Source organism: Ambystoma mexicanum, chromosome 1p (assembly GCF_040938575.1).
Source record: "Ambystoma mexicanum isolate Mex_15411 chromosome 1p, UKY_AmexF1_1, whole genome shotgun sequence".
In the NCBI taxonomy this organism is placed as follows: Eukaryota; Metazoa; Chordata; class Amphibia; order Caudata; family Ambystomatidae; genus Ambystoma; species Ambystoma mexicanum.
In genome coordinates this window covers 124184346-124200102 of record NC_090921.1, presented here as the reverse complement: position 1 = coordinate 124200102, position 15757 = coordinate 124184346, and the positions used below count along the sequence as shown (strand labels likewise).

Genomic DNA, 15757 nt, shown 5'->3' with positions numbered 1-15757 from the left:
ATGCACGCGCCGTCTCCACCAGAAGGACGTGGCATTGTCAGTATAATCTTCTTATCAGTGTAAATTAGCAACCACAAACTCTTGTTTAGCAACTGGCCCATGAAAAATAACTATTAAAATAAATCCCCCACAGGTTGGTGAAATCGGAATGTCTAGTCCCACCACCCCGGCTGGGTGGTGGGACTAGACATACCAGACCTGTGCGGATTCACTGCCCCTTGTCACTTCTGTATATTTGCTGGGTTTGCTACGCTCCTAATTATCACTAGGGCAAAACACGTTTGCACCAAGGCAAATACTGCCTCAGTGCTAACGTGGTGTGGTGTTAGCACTAGGTCAAACTTTCCCCGGGCGAAGAAATGTATTGAGAGCGTCTGTTTTCCTGCATTAGGCTGCCTGAGCTCCAGCACTATGCAAAAATGCATGCTTCTGCAACCTTTCTCGTGGTATTTTGCGTTGACCGTTACACCAGCGGCGGCCCAGACATTTTTCATAGGGGTGGTCTGATGAGGTTCTTGGGATGGCACATTCATTGACTCTAAGAGGCAAGTGGGGGATGGGGGAGGGCAGTGTTTTTAGAAGGGTGGCCGTGGTTCCCCTTCGCGGCGCCTCTGCGTTACACAACTGTCTCTGAAAAGCCAGTGGTCTCATTGTCAAGTTATTTAATTTATATTAACAATGAAGGTCTGCAAGAGTGCTTGGGCATGTCAGCCGAGTGCGGAAAATTGTGTATTTATTTATTTATTTACAGCACACATAACCCATAGGTATCTAGGTGCTAGTTTCATTGCAGGTTGTTTATAACGCGCTCTTTTGTTTTTTTTTTCTTTCTTCAAGCGCGGGTCTGGGATTTGAACCCGTTTGCTCAGCGTGGTTGTGCTTCCAAGACCCACGCGTTGCCACAGAGCTATCCTCCTGGTATAAAGTTACATTCCCTTTTCAAAGACAAAGCAAAGCATTGTGGAATCAGGCGAGGAAGAAAACAAAAGAGGACCCATTAACCAGGTTTTCCTGTTTCTATTGCAACTGTTAGCTTGGGGAAAAACTGCCCTGTTTCCTTCTTTATGTTTCTTGGTAGTAGTGTTTTTTTAATCAATATGTGGGCGGTGGGCGGAGCTTTGTTGAGTCGTGGGCGTGGCACGGGTGACGCCATTCTCCGGATTTTTGTTTATCTAATGCAGGCAGCTATGTGATCAACCCACCTGTGGTGAGGCATCCCAAGAGTCCATCCTGCAGGCCGCACTTCTCCACGGGGCTGCACTGCCACGCCTGGCACGTGATGTTGCTGGAGGTGGAGCAGGTGCAGCGCTCGGTGCAGTTGCTGTTTGTGAACCAGCTCTCGCCGGTCTGGGGACGAGAAATACAGAGAGAGACGATGAGAACTGGACTGACTCCCTCCCGCTTACAACCTGAAGGAAGCCTGCGGCACAGCGGCGTGTGTGTCAACATGCCCTGTCGCGTTCAGGTAGGGTGACCAGATTTTGAAGACAAAAAAAACAGGACAGCCGACAACATAAAAGAATGACTCGCCCCCCAAAGAGGACCCCCCCCATTCCTACAGTATATGCATACAAATTGTGCGGCTTTGAGTGTTGCAAAAAGCACACAAATACCAAATATGATACTGATTGAATTATGTATTTTAATGTTATATTTGTACAATGAACTTGATGGTTATTGGTATTTAGTGTCAAAATGTTGAGCATCTCAACTATAACACACACAGAAAAAAGTAAATATTAATAAAAAAGGTGATTTTGCTCTGTTTGGCATCACATATCTTGCTATGCACTTTCCTCTCAGCCTGTGTCTGTGGTGCAAGCAGTTAATGCCTTGTACCTGGAACGTTGGGGGTTCGAACCCATCCTACGATGACAACATTCTTAACATCTAATACTGTTTATATAGTTGGTAATTGTTTGTGATAAAAAAAAAAACTAAAAAAAACGGGACTGTCACTCTCCCCTTCCCCAAAAGCGGGACAGGGTTTTTAAAACATAAAAACTCTTGGGACGGGGGACAGAGGTCCCAATCTCGGGACAGTCCCGGCAAAACTGGGACACCTGGTCACCTACATTCAGGGATGTTAGTTCAGTTCTGGTTTTCTCTTTGCATCTTGGGGCCTACAGTCCTGAATGTTCGCATTATAAATCTGGAACTACAGGTTCCTGAACGAAGAACAAAACTCCCACAAAACCGGTATTGCTAAGCATTCATAAGGACGCAATTTCACATGGACATCATTACAGTGCAGATACTGGTGCTATGGGAGCAGCAGCAGCCTTGGAAGGGAGTACACATAGCCTTTGCCACTGTTCTAAAAGCCAGGAGAAGGAGCTGTGCTGGCGAGCATCACGGCGGAGTTTGCTGGATTGTTTAGTAAAAATAACGGTATCCAGTAAGTATACCTAATAAAGAATGCATTTATAACGAATAAAAAAGAATGATCAAAACACCGAATTAAAAAAATATATATATGTGGGGGTGGGGTAAGGGGTTAAAACATGGGGAAATAGGGGGTTTGGAGGGGACCCCATGGCCCCATAAAAATAATTCGATATTTTTTCATTATTTTGGGTTCGTTAAAATGTAATTCTTTATTTTTTGAGTTCGTTAAAATCAAATTGCACCGAAAAAACGCTGCTCAGTAACTATTACCTTTGCCGCAAGTATTTCTGCCAATCAGCTCTCTCCAGAGTTTCCCCATGTCAGTAGTTGCAGTTATGGGATACCGCAGCTGGAAATTCAGCAATACCACTGCCAACAGCGATAACCCCGGAGGTAGAATTTTATATTCGTTACCTGTACAGGGGTGGACTGGGAACCAAAAGAGGCCCTGGAAATAATGTTCAAAGTGGCCCCAAATTACACATTTTCAGCAAGCCCAACCCCTTTCCTATGTGAAAATGTGGAAATAGCACACAAAAGAGGCCCAGGGTGCAGAGGCCTACCAGGAAATCTCTAGAATTCTTTATAGGTGAGTCCAGGCCTGTTCCTGTACATTTCCACGTTCAATGTGATGGTGGAAATTGATAATGTACATTCGTCGTTCCCACCCCTACTCTACATTTATTTTAATTTAAAAAGTGGCTATAATGACCCTTTTGTGCATTACATGCGTATGGTGGTGAAGGGGGCATCTGAGATGTCCCTCCCTGCCCTCTTACAGTTTTGAAGTGAAACGCCTTCTGTACAGTTACAAATGTTGTCAATACCTCAGAGGCCCTTTTTACCTCCACCGTTGCGATGGAGCTAAAAAATAGATGGATTTTCGGCTGAAATCTCCTGGCGGACTGCACCGCTGGCCAGATTCCTTTCCAATATCACTGGAGGTAATGATGTCACACCTTGACCACAGCCGATGGTGATTGCACTGGTACATTGGAATAACAGAACGGCATCAGTGCTTAATTTGTAAGAAAAGAAGTGCCAATGCCCAAGCATTTTCTATGCGGGCGGGCAGTTCCCTACCATTGCTGCCACAACCCATAGCTGATCCCCGCAGCGTCGGCACATTTGGCGTTGAACTATAGCTTGCACCTGCTTATTGGGGTTCATGGATGTTCTGGCTATCCTTACTTCATAATCAATATGAGTCTGAGACAATAAGTGCCAGGGCTGAGCCCTGGCAAACACCCCCACAAATTAAGCACTGAGCGGCATGCCAGAAGGAGCGGCAGTGAATGGGCCCTGGAACAACCTAACAGTGACACAAACCGGTTCGGATTCACGATATACCTTTCTGAACGGGACAATCTCCCAAGGTGCTCCAGGCAGTAGCAGAGGGGCTCTCACGTTGCTCTGTGTCAACAGAGCATTTAAATGTGAGCCATTAGGCACTGATGGGAGTGAGGGAGGACTATTAGTTGTGACTTGTGTTCCTTTAGAAATGTGCATGGGAGGGAGTGATCAGCAGTGAGAAGGAAAGGGTGCATAATGCTAGACTTTTTGAAATAATGACTATGGTTTTACCCAAGGGGATGTGTTAGGCTCACATTAATCTGCATGATGCTTTTGTAAATTTGCATGCAGGATGGGGAGAATAAAACTAAAGCCATACTCTTACTGCTCAACATATTTCTATGATGATGTATATAGTGTAAAGTTAATTATGAAAGGATAGTTTATTATGTCTCGGGAGGATAGCTCAGGTGCAACGTGCTCGCCTTGAAAACAAGACGACACAGCGCAACAAAACAAAAAACCTATGGGTATTAAGCACGTTATAAATTATGTAATGTGCTTTGCTTCCAAGCATTGCTACAAATAAAGTATTATTTAAGCACATGAAATGCAAAGGGAAACCTTAATAAATATCTATATCAACTGAAGATGTGCTCAGTTGCTCAAATTGTCAATTTCCAGCTTTCACCATTTAACCAACGTGTGTGATCCTGGGCAGATTATTTAATCACACTTGTCTTATCTGCACCTCTGTAAGTGATTGACTTCAGAGCTTATGTTAATATATCATACTGTCATTTAAAAGAAAAGCCTGACTATAGAGTTGCTCCATATATAACAATAGTGCAATTTAGCTATTTTGCACCACCACGTTATTTGCCACTTGGCTTACTTATGGCAACTTATTCTAAAGTCACTTTCATGGTGCCTCCAAGTATCAAAGACTGATGCGATCTCCTTTTCTGTGAAGTCACTTCCGTTGGTGAAATCCATATGCAAATTAGGAGGCTTGCATGTATTTTGCCCCAGAGCGCCTGGACAGAGCTCTAATTGCTGAGTTCCCGGCATCTGTAATTATTTGCAGTTTTATTTTTTTTGTTATGTGTTAAAATGCTCTCTGACACTAATGTTGCCAAAAAGGTAGATCGGGGTAGGGGTGGACAATTTTTGGGTGCAAATGAGACCATATGGAATTGCGTGCACTGCATTTGGGGGGCAAGTAGCAGGACTTTTTTTGTGGCTCGCACCCCCCCCCCTAGGCTGCAGTGAGGGCCTCGTCACCATCTGGGGTAGTGTGGGTTTCACATGTTGTGCACCAGGGGGCTACCCATCGGTAGGAGGCAGAGGGGCGACAGCCGGCAGGACCAATGGCAAACTGAAGGTTTCACAGGAGGAGGTGACTGGAGATTGCAGTCAGCAGACTAGGTTCTGGTTAGGGAAGATTGTAACATATGTTCCAGGATAAGGGCTGTGCCATTGATCCAGGCCCTGGTGCTGCTGTCCCCCAGGCAGGGCAGGATCCCCCAACATACAGATACAGAATCGCAGGATCGTGGGGCTCACAAGCCACTGCAGTAAGCCACACAAGGGGGAAGACTACTTCTAGGCTATCCAAGGTAGCGGCCCATGTTGGCCTTTGGTGCTACGCAGTGTTGGTTGGGGTCAGGGGGTAATGACCTGACAGACTGACTGGTAGGAGCACACATGTGGAAATGTATGTTCTAATTAGAAGGTGTGGGCCCTACAGCTTCATGACTCCTCAACCCATGTGTGTGAATTTCTAGTCAGGGAGTAAGGGTTTTATAACTCCCATACTTCGAAAAAGTCTGGTTTACTTTGGTCAAGAATTGTGAGTTCATCCATTCTGCACCATGCAGTGGCTATTACAAGCAATTCTATCTGGGAGTAAAATAATAAGGGGTTGCGTGGGATCCCAAGAAGTGCTTGGCATCCCAGGAAGAGCTTGGCATCCCAGCAAGTACTTGGCATTCCAGGAAGTCATAGGCATCCCAGGAAGTGCTTGGGATCCCAGGAAGTGCTTGGGATCCCAGGAAGTACTTGGCATCCCAGGAAGTACTTGGCATTCCAGGAAGTGCTTGGGATCCCAGGAAGTGCTTGGCATCCCAGGAAGTACTTGGCATCCCAGGAAGTGCTTGGGATCCCAGGAAGTGCTTGGCATCCCAGGAAGTGCTTGGGATCCCAGAAAGTGCTTGGCATCCCAGGAAGTGCTTGGGATCCTAGGAAGTGCTTGGCATCCCAGAAAGTGCTTGGGATCCCAGAAAGTGCTTGACATCCCAGGAAGGGCGTAACCAGTTTTCTCTTATTCGCTTATGCACCCATGTCAGCGGCATGGCTTTAGGCACTGTACTCTCTTGAGAACAAGATGAGCTCTTGTTCATGTATTAATCCATTGCAGTGTTTTTAGCACATTAATACGGTGGTATGTATTGATATGCAGAATAGTGTGAGTATATGGCTCTGAGTTTCTGTCATCACGTAGTGTTACCATGTGATTTTACAGCTGTGAGGGGCAGTGGCGGTCACATTAGGGTCTCCTTTGTGGGGCTGCCACGGTACCTCCACCCCTCCTTAGGTAGGTGGGGGCACTCTCTAATATGACTCTCAGGCGGGTTGCTTATTCATGAGCATGCCACTATAGAATATCAGGTGACTTATGCCACATCATCTCCTGTTGCCCATGGGTAGCGCCAAATCCCTCATCTCCCGGGACAGGTTTAATGGAGAGTTCATTGTATGAAGGGGTTTCTCCAGCATGGAAATTGATGTTGGTCTAAAGGCCAGGACTGAAAAAAGGAACCTTTATGTTTTGGGGTAATTTGGAAGTCATGGGGCTTGCCCCGTCCGTCTTCCCTCCCTGCCCTGGCACCCTGTGGTCAATGGATTGGGTAAGAGTGTTAAAGAAGGGAATACCACCTGTTTTTTGGCTTGCAGAACATACCTGAGGCCTTTCCAGACATTCCAGGAGTAAAGATTTACAGTGTAATATACCCATCATTCCTAGAGACAGACTCCTTCCATTTGCCAACACAACTTCCACAAACCAAGTGACAACCAGGCCAATTCACATTGAATACCCACCATGTGGTAGTTCTTGTCTTCATCTGTGCAGCCACACTGGCCAAAGGGGACACACTTGTCGCCGCTGAGGACCAGGCCCTCGTCGCAGAAGCAGCCCTCGACGCAGGGAAGGCTGCAGGAGTTGGGTGCAGTCCGGTCAGTGCAGGTGGCGGGGCAGGCCGTGCCACAGGAGGAGTACATGCTTCCCAGAGGACAGTTCAGGGCTGCAGAGAGGGGGAAAAAAGGAAACACGCGTATAAGACAGGCAGAATGACCTGGAGTAGTTCTCTTCAGGTTGAAATAAACCGTAACACAACCAATTGGATTTCCAGCAACATCAGTTCTCTGGATATACGTATCTTTCATAGATTTGTCTGTTTAAAGAATCTGCCGCTAGCATCTGGTTGATCCCAGAATTCTAACAGCAGCAAAGATGTGTGAAAGGTTAGGAGGGAACAAACGGATGACAATGTCAAACTAATTAGATTAATGGTAAGGTACGTAACCTGAGTGGCAAGGTGCACCAGATTGCACCAATAACCAGAAGAGCATTGGAAGAAGAGACTTGGGACATGCAATGGTCTCTTCCCTGTCTGCTCCAGGAGACACGCAAAACCGCAGTCAAACGAGAGGTAGTACTGGGCTAGGACGGGGAGAAGACCCCCAGATAAGGAGAGATTCATCAACTGTTAGTGTTGAGGTGGTTGGAGAGGGAACGCCCAAGGTTGGCTAAGGTGAATGCCCGGAGCGAGATAGGCATTATAAGGCCTCTTGGCGAAGAGCAGAACCCAAACCACAGACAATACAAGAGGAGCAGATCCAGTCTCCAGAGGGAGCCGTCAGGGGAGTGGTCATCTAGGCTGAACATGCAAGAAAAATATCCATGAGGTGACTGAGACAGTTTTCTGGAGATGCAGAAAGTCCAGAAGACCCATCCATGCATTGGCTTAGTGGAGATGAACTGAACCGTGGAGTTATCTCCAAAGCTAGAGTTGGGGCCGATGAGACCGGCGGCTTGCATGCAGCAGTTATTCCCAACAGAAGATGTGCAAGAGAGGGCTTGCAAACCTTAGCTATGCGGAAGGTCTCTATGGAAGCCAGAAACAAGTATCAGCCCCCAAACCAGAGGAGTGACAGATGTGACACTGGGGAATAGCCCACATGGCAAGGCAATCTATCCAGCCCGTGCAAAAGCGAGAGTGCCACCTGGTAAAACCAGAGGTGGGGGACCAGAGAGAGGCAATCCAGAAGGTAATCAGGAAAGAGAATCCCACTCCTGAAACCCTTGGAGAGCCAAGTGCGAACATTTTGAGCTGCTGTTCTTTGGTGGAAAGGAAGAGCCCAGTGGGAGAAGACCACGGAGAAAGACGCTGCAGCCTAGGATATAGAGGCAAACTAAGTATCAGCCAATGAGAAGAATGAGCGTTGATGCCCTATTACATGCCAGAAAGAAAGCATCCTTGGAAGAAGAATACAAGTTCAGGGATATCAGCCGGTAGAGCCCACAGATTAACTTTGAAACCCTGTACATTGGTGAGGAGATGGAGTGTAGGGGGAGAGAATCCCAGACTAAAACCAAAGAGTGCAACAAAGAGTTAAGTTAGATGGAGAGCCGTAAAGCATTATTAAGAATTGATGTAAATGAGTTTTCCTGGTAGTATTTCTGCTGCACTCATGAAGTGTTTGCTTTTGCATTAGGTAATTATATGTCCTGATGAAGACGAGGCCTTGATTAATTGGATGTATGTCGAAACCAGTTGAGAAGGAAGGACTAAACGGAGGGACAAATTACTTACCTCTCTGTAATGTTCTTTCCGATGGATGTTCCTCCCACAGATTCCTCATCTTTGATAATGCTATCCCAGTGCAGCTGTTCTTTGGAAAAGGTTCTGCTGCCCCAATACTGTCCTCATGGCCATGGACCTGCCCACACAGTCATCGGTGCCTAGACGGACTATAAAAACTGTCGGGAAGCCTCCCTGCCATCAGCCACCATGGCCTGGAAACCATCCCACATCTCTCCCTCAAGGATGTGTTCAGCCACATCTGCCACCGCAGACCACAGTCCGAAAAAAGAACTGAGCAAGGGTGTGAGTTTCGTTCACCGCACACAAGGCTATGTTGCCTTATGCGTACATTTTCTTGATCGAAGCGTCAAGTCTCTTGCTCTCCCTGTCTGGAAGGAGGGAATGGAAAGTGAATATTTTTAATTTTGCCGTGGCCGCCTGAACCACAAGGAAGTCACTCCCTTGTCTATTTAGTTGGAGGCCGTGAGGGTGATGAAGTAGGCAGTCCGGGTGCAGGACCCAATTAAGTGGGGCAGGCATGGGCACATGAGGGGGCTGGTAGGTCAGACACAGGGGGTAGGTGGAGTTGCAAGAGTGGGGCAAGGGCAACAAGGAGTAGGGCTACAAGGGATGCTGTAGGAGAAAGGGCAAAAACAACATAGCCGGCCTGGGCGGAGAGGCATCAGAGGCTGGGGAGAATCCGTCTCTGTCTCCGTTCCTTGCACTTGATTGGCTGATGACTTTCTAATGGGTACTAATTAACCAGTATTCATCATTATTAATATACCTTTATTACATGATCATGTAATACAATGTTTAACAGGCAATAAAGTACCCCCCTTACCAACCCAATATAAACAATAAGTGACAAGTGAAACATTACTTCCAGTGTTTTGCTTGTGCAAACGCCTAGTTATGTTTAAAAACAACAACAAACCTCCTGCAAAGAGTAATTATACCTGACACAGACTATGGAGAGAAGAAAAGGTTGCGCAACTATGAGCCGTTGCAACTCTACCATCAATGTACATTCTTATTCAGGCAGGCATCAAATCCGGGGGATAGTTAAGAAAAAAGGAAAGCATGCCACGTTGAGTGGGGCGGGGGCCCCCACCACGCTTACTCCTGATTCTACGAATATTTTCCGCAGTAGACCCCTTGCACAGCTCCTTAACCCACAGGATAAAGGCAGGAGCAGAGGAGACCTTCCGTCATTGCACTCAGAGGTAAAAGTAGTGGAAGTAGGAAGGAAGGGAGCGACGCGCAACACAATTTTTGCAGTCATGCTGTTTGACAGCCAATTGGGTTGAAACGGATTTCAGTTTAGATGTAACTGTTATCCGATGACGGAGAGGTGGAGAAGAGTGCTTTAACTTCACAAAGAACAGTTCCGGAATGGTGAACATGGTTTCCAAAAGTAGTGGAGCTGTTAACAGTAAAAAATCAAAGTAGTGGAATGCGGCTCCCGACCGTTCCTGCTCACTTCGACCGCTGGCTGCACAGTGAGTCATCTCAATAGGACCATATCCAAAGTTAAAAATGTTGTTGATTTGCTCCTTTTACGAGTTAGTATCCTCCCCTGCCAGCACAATTTGGGGGACGGCTCTATAGCCCAACCGTCACCTCAGCAAGATATTGCAGCACCCTGAACCATAAGTTACATATAGAGGGACAATCCCGAATCATGACTATGAAATCAACGTTAGGGTGAGTACACCTGTGGCATGTCGCTGCTCTGCCCGGCGTGAACGCATGTATGGCCGTAGGAGGTAAACACATTCTATGTAGAAGCTTGAAATGTGTGAGTCTGAAATGAGCATTCATAGACACCTGTGAGAAACCTGAAGGTGTCTCACCCGCTAGTCCCCAGGGATCTGCCATCCAGGTGGCCAGGACACAGCCCTTGCTATTGGATCCAGTTCCAGGGGGTGGACCAGTGAGGGAGGATCACCTGGATGTGGGGTCTTCTGGGAGTGGGAGTGGGGCACCGACGGGTGAAACGCAGTGTTAGGGAAAATTCTCTGTTAAGGCTAATTTCCCAAACCTAGTGAGTCCCCCAGCAGCTTTGCTGGATTTTTGGGGTTTATTTTTTTCTCCTGCTAAGAGTGAGACTCTTTTTCTCCCACTCTTAGGCATGATTTGAGATATCCTTTGACTTTGTAATGTGTTTTATGGGCTATGGGGTCTTTTACTCCATAGGGATTCATGTGTTTTTGGTATGTGTGTTACACAGCACCCTCAGTGCAGTAACAACGGGGTGTCATAGTGACCCCCAAACATAGACGCCATACCCTGGGACTGACTACTGTCTCCCAGGGCATGTAAAGTCACCATTGGCTTTACTAGTCTCAAATTGTGAACAGAACCAGTACAAACCATCATATTGTGGAAGTACTGGTAGGGGTAATTCGATTGCCACTGGGTCTGTTTTCCAAGGGGGCACTGTCCAGTCCCCCCTTGTCGAGTTTCTGGCTGGTGGCAGTGGATACCACGCAAAATATTCCACCGGAATATTTCCTATGGGATTTTCCCATTCATTTTAAACGCACCACTTTTTGGTGCAACGTTAAAGATACTGCCGGGTTATTTATTTAATATTTATTCTCCGGTTGGGTCTTTTTGCCAGGACTCGGTTTTAAAATGGCGTTTGTGTTCGACCTCTGAAACTCTAACCCAAGTCGAGCCCTTTGTTCCACTTTTTGGCGGGCTTCTCCACAGAAGCCCTCCAAATGTTGCCATTCTGTCTGGGGTCAACAGGATGTGTGGGAGGGGGATTAGGCACCCTGGACTGAGTTGCCTTGGCAACTCAAGTCGGACTCTTGTGTGATTGGCCCAGTAGTGAGCCGCCCGGCTCACCACTTAGCATGTTTGAGTGACAGCTAGTCTGATGAATGGGGTTTTGCTGCATAAAAGCAGGGCTTTGGGGAATGGAACTTCAGAAGTCTCCACAGGACCTAAAGAATCCAAAGAATCCAAAGAGCTGAGCCATCTACAACGCCGACACCACCGGTGGAGCCCTGCTGTACGAACTCACCACTTCCCCGACGACAGAGGAGATCTTCTTCCAGGAGAGTCTTCTTCCCTTTGAGCTGGTGGGACCAACCAGTTCACCTTTTTCACCTTCCTGGATCGTCTCGTGGTCGACTCGCCCGTGCCAAGCACTCCGGCGGCCGGATAGCCACGCTTCACTACTACCGCAAATAAAAGGGTAGTACCTTTTAACCGGGAAACTCCGCGGCTGGTTTCTTCCCTGGCAGTGCAACGACCTCCAGCTTTCCTCCACGTCGAGATCATCTCTTCCTCTGGACGAAGCTCCAACTTGCACCCGCTGCCAGGAACAACTGCCCCCGCTGGAGGTTTCTCACCATTTCAGGTACTGTGTCCGCCTGGTCTCCCTTGCAACAGATTGTCCAAGGTGTCCCGTAAATCCTTGGCTCTCTATCCTGGGGTGACCTCGGACCTGCTAACTTTACCTTTCTGAACTGATCCAACCTCTTTTGACTTTTCTGCAAAGACTTTGAGTGCATTTCCACTGTGTGATCTTGGGCACATTCCGCCTTGCTCTCTCCAAGATTGGGCCTGGTCTATGAACTTTTTGGTATACAGTAGACCCTGCCTTTCTTGACTTGCTGTGGTTTCTTAAAAAAGTTGGTACTGTGTTATTCTCCTATTCTGCCTTTTCTCTCCCTTTTTAAACAAATTATTGGAGTGCCATCTACAGTTATGCGCTCACCTCTGTTTTGCTAAATAAGTGGTGTCTTAACCTAGACTTGGCGAATAATTAACTAGGGAGGTGTATATACTTATAGTGACTGTGTTTGAACTTGCTTGACATATTAGTGCCAGTGTATTTTTACAAGTGTGTTTTTAAATACATAATTATATACTTTTATACCAAAGCTCTGGTCAGTGTTTGCTTGTGCTACTGTGTTTTTTAGCCCTATTGTGTATACTCTATATACTGCCTAACTCTTCTTGAGAGAGGTCTGACTGCCCAGCCACAGCTACCAGGTAAATCTGGGTGGTGCAGACGGCTACCAATTGGGTTTACTGCTTACTCCTGTGGTCTTAAACTTTTTTCAGTGGTCCCTAAGGGAACTGCACAGGTTTCTGCCTAACACGCAGTATCTCCCGTCCTTCAATAACTCTTCCCCATCCTACCATGTAGGACATTTGAAAACATTACCCCTGCCCCCTTTCCTAACACAAACACTTTTGCACAATGTACTAACACCAGAGTCGTTTACCTGACATGTCCCACTACAACGGTCAGGCAAAGTCAGGCAATTCATGAGAATCACAAACACCTGAAGGCCCGCTCCCTTCCCCACAGGGATAAAAGGTGGAGCAAGAGAGCACAGTACGAGCAAGGCAGGCCGCACGCTGAGACAGCTATCCAGACCCGGTAGTTCAAGAGGAGGAGAAAGATGGCAAACATCAAGAGGCTGACGAGGAGAGACACGACCTTGCCCTTTTCGACAAAACCTGGAAAACCCCCGGTTGAAAGAAACGTGGGACTGAGAAAAGTAGCCCAACCGTGCTGCAGCAGATGTCAACGGTACACGGAGCATACCGGAGTGAGGGAGACTCCTGCTTCAGTGGTACGGGCATTGACTCTAGTAAAGAGGAACGCCAATCGATTCATCACAGCCTGTAAGTCGAGGGTAGAGCCGATAAGAACCGGGCTGTGGTGAATGAAAGACGCAAAGTGGCAAAGTGAGAGAAGTTTAAAAGAACTGGTAACATTGTGAAGGGGAGATCAGCTGCAAAAGAGGACCGGTACCACTTGGGTCGAAAGCCTTTGACCTAAGAACTATAAAGAAAGCAAGCAAAGTGAATCCCGCCAACAATGAAAGTGAAGTTGGCACGAGTGAACCTGCAAGAGTGATGCTAATGAGAAGGGGACAAGTCTAAAGTACCAAGGAACAGTGTGTTGACAAGAGTTAACCCGGCCGAGGGATGTCCACTGGAGCTGTTTAAAATGACATTAATTTGTCAACGAAGGAAAAGCCATAGTGAACCCAGTAGAGGGAGGCTGAAAGCAGAGAGGGAGTCGGCACCCAGAAGAGGGGGACCCAGGGGTGAAGCCATCACCTGAGAAATACGTAAAATAGAACTTTGTGTTTGTTAATTCGCTTTTGTAGGCCCTCAGGACCAGGAATCCACAACTAGCAAAGGCCTTGATCTTGTAGGGAACTTACCTTACTTTGCTCTGCATACTAATGTTGTAACTTTTTACTGTAATGTGTAACTAAGAAACCTACTGTTGGGCCACTCTCAATGTAACCCTGTACCAAGCCTACTTACAATCACCTGTAACAGCACCACGATGACTCTGTGCTGTAGCGCACTTCACAAATACAAATAAATAAATAAATATTGAAAGGAACCGTTTTAGGATCCAAGTCCAGAAGATCCATGGGGTGAAAAGCAATCGCCCAACACCACGAGGAACAGGGGTCAATGCCCGGAAGAGTGGGACCCTGGGGTGAAGAGCCCTCACTCTAAGTAAGACCAGGAAACAAACTTTTATTTTTATTTGAAGGAACTTTTGTTTAGTTATTGGAACACTTCAGGCCCTCGAAGGCAAGAGACTTTCAAGGGAAACGAGACTTGGCCATCGAGGCAACTGATAAAATGGAACAGAACAGTCGGCTCGTGCTGAGGAAGCTCGAGTGTGTGCTCTGCTCCATGATCCCACCTTACCTCGTGCCCAAAACGTGGGGAAGGGAGACCCAGGCTACCACATCCTGACATATTATTTGTGAACACTTCTCTCTTTTCTTGAAAACTATCCCACACCCTTTTGTATTAGGTGTAAGGTTTGGCAATAGGTTTCTTAGTATAGCCCTATTTTTTATTTGACACAACGCCACTAGGACTGCCTTATTTTTCATTTGAAGGTGGATGCGTTGCTCCCATCTTAGATTTAGGTTTAAGTTAAGGCGTTTTTCCAACCTGCATATAGTTTAACAAACACCCTTGGATTGTGAGCACTTGTGTTCTGTCTTAACTGTTGCCACCATGAGTTCCTTACACACCTCTGAACCGTGTCGACAGATGCCAGCACATTTAGCATCAGTCAGGTCCTTACCCAAGACCCTATTCCATTTGCCCCAACTTTTCAAGTGTTTCTCCCAGGAAATTGGAGTGAAGGCCCGGTACAGTGCCCTGATCCACGTTACCCCTTCGACTAACTTTCTATTGGCTACGATCTCCTCATGCTTGGTGGCATTGCTGGGTATATGGGCCTGGCTTTACAAACTACAGCCAGTGTTGAGGTGCATTCTAAAATTGCCCCGCTATGATTGTATCGCTAAATTCTCAGACAGCCAACAACTTCCTATCTACCTATAGAGAGCCAATGCCTTGTAACCCCAGTATGACCCAGGAGAGGCTTCCTGTTTCCGGCTACGAGCCTTTACATCTACAATGGCTCCACAGTGGGATATCTGGTGAAAACATAAAGATGTAACAGGCCTGGGAGCAAGAGTTGCCCGAAGTCCATGCAAGGTCTCTATGCATCCAGGCAACATCTCTGGTAGTCCGCAATGACGTCATTAGTGTAGATGGTTGCCTGATATTGCAAGTATTTCTTCCATATAATTTGTTGAACTTCATCCCACCGGGGAATCACATGTTAAAGCCGAGCCGAACGATCAAAGTTAAAACGGACAGGCACCCTAATGCCGCTGAGCTCATAAGGAAGCTTTAGTATAGAGAGCAATACGCCGGGGGTGCCAGCCCTCCTGAAAAACCAGAGTAATAGTCCATCTAACGCCTTAATGAAAGTCATAAGGATAATGGTCAGAGTAACTGGGAACAAGCACAGGAGAACGAACCATCTATGCCATTGACATCTTTCCCATTAGAGGCAGGGGAGTTCAGGACCAGAAATTGACCACTCTGGACTGCTTAGCAAAGAAGGTATGAACTTCCTCGTGGTAGCCCTAACCAAAGCCATTATTAATCAATACATGCAAAGACTTGAAGGAATGTGTTCGTTATCCAACTAATCCCATAGTGGCACACCCTGCCAATGGCTAGACTACAGATTCTGCAAGTACATTTTAGAGCAGGTAATCACACCAAACTCTCTGACTGTTCCAGTATTCATTTTTATGACTTTGAAATAATCGTCAAAAGCCCTGAGCAGTTACCTGGTCGTGTGGTAGTAATTGTGGGCTCCAGTTTCCCGTACCTCGTTG

At 46.8% G+C, this 15757-nt stretch overlaps 1 protein-coding gene across 1 annotated transcript in view; it reads right to left on the bottom strand.

Annotated features, from left to right (window-relative positions):
- LOC138457973 (IgGFc-binding protein-like) overlaps positions 1-15757 on the bottom strand; it is a 344303-nt gene that overhangs the window by 55597 nt on the left and 272949 nt on the right. The window contains exons 82-83 of the mRNA XM_069607205.1: positions 6784-6986; positions 1203-1347 (exon numbers count right to left, since the gene is read on the bottom strand). Of these exons, the coding sequence (XP_069463306.1) occupies positions 1203-1347; positions 6784-6986 (348 nt within the window). The remainder of the gene's footprint in view (positions 1-1202; positions 1348-6783; positions 6987-15757) is intronic.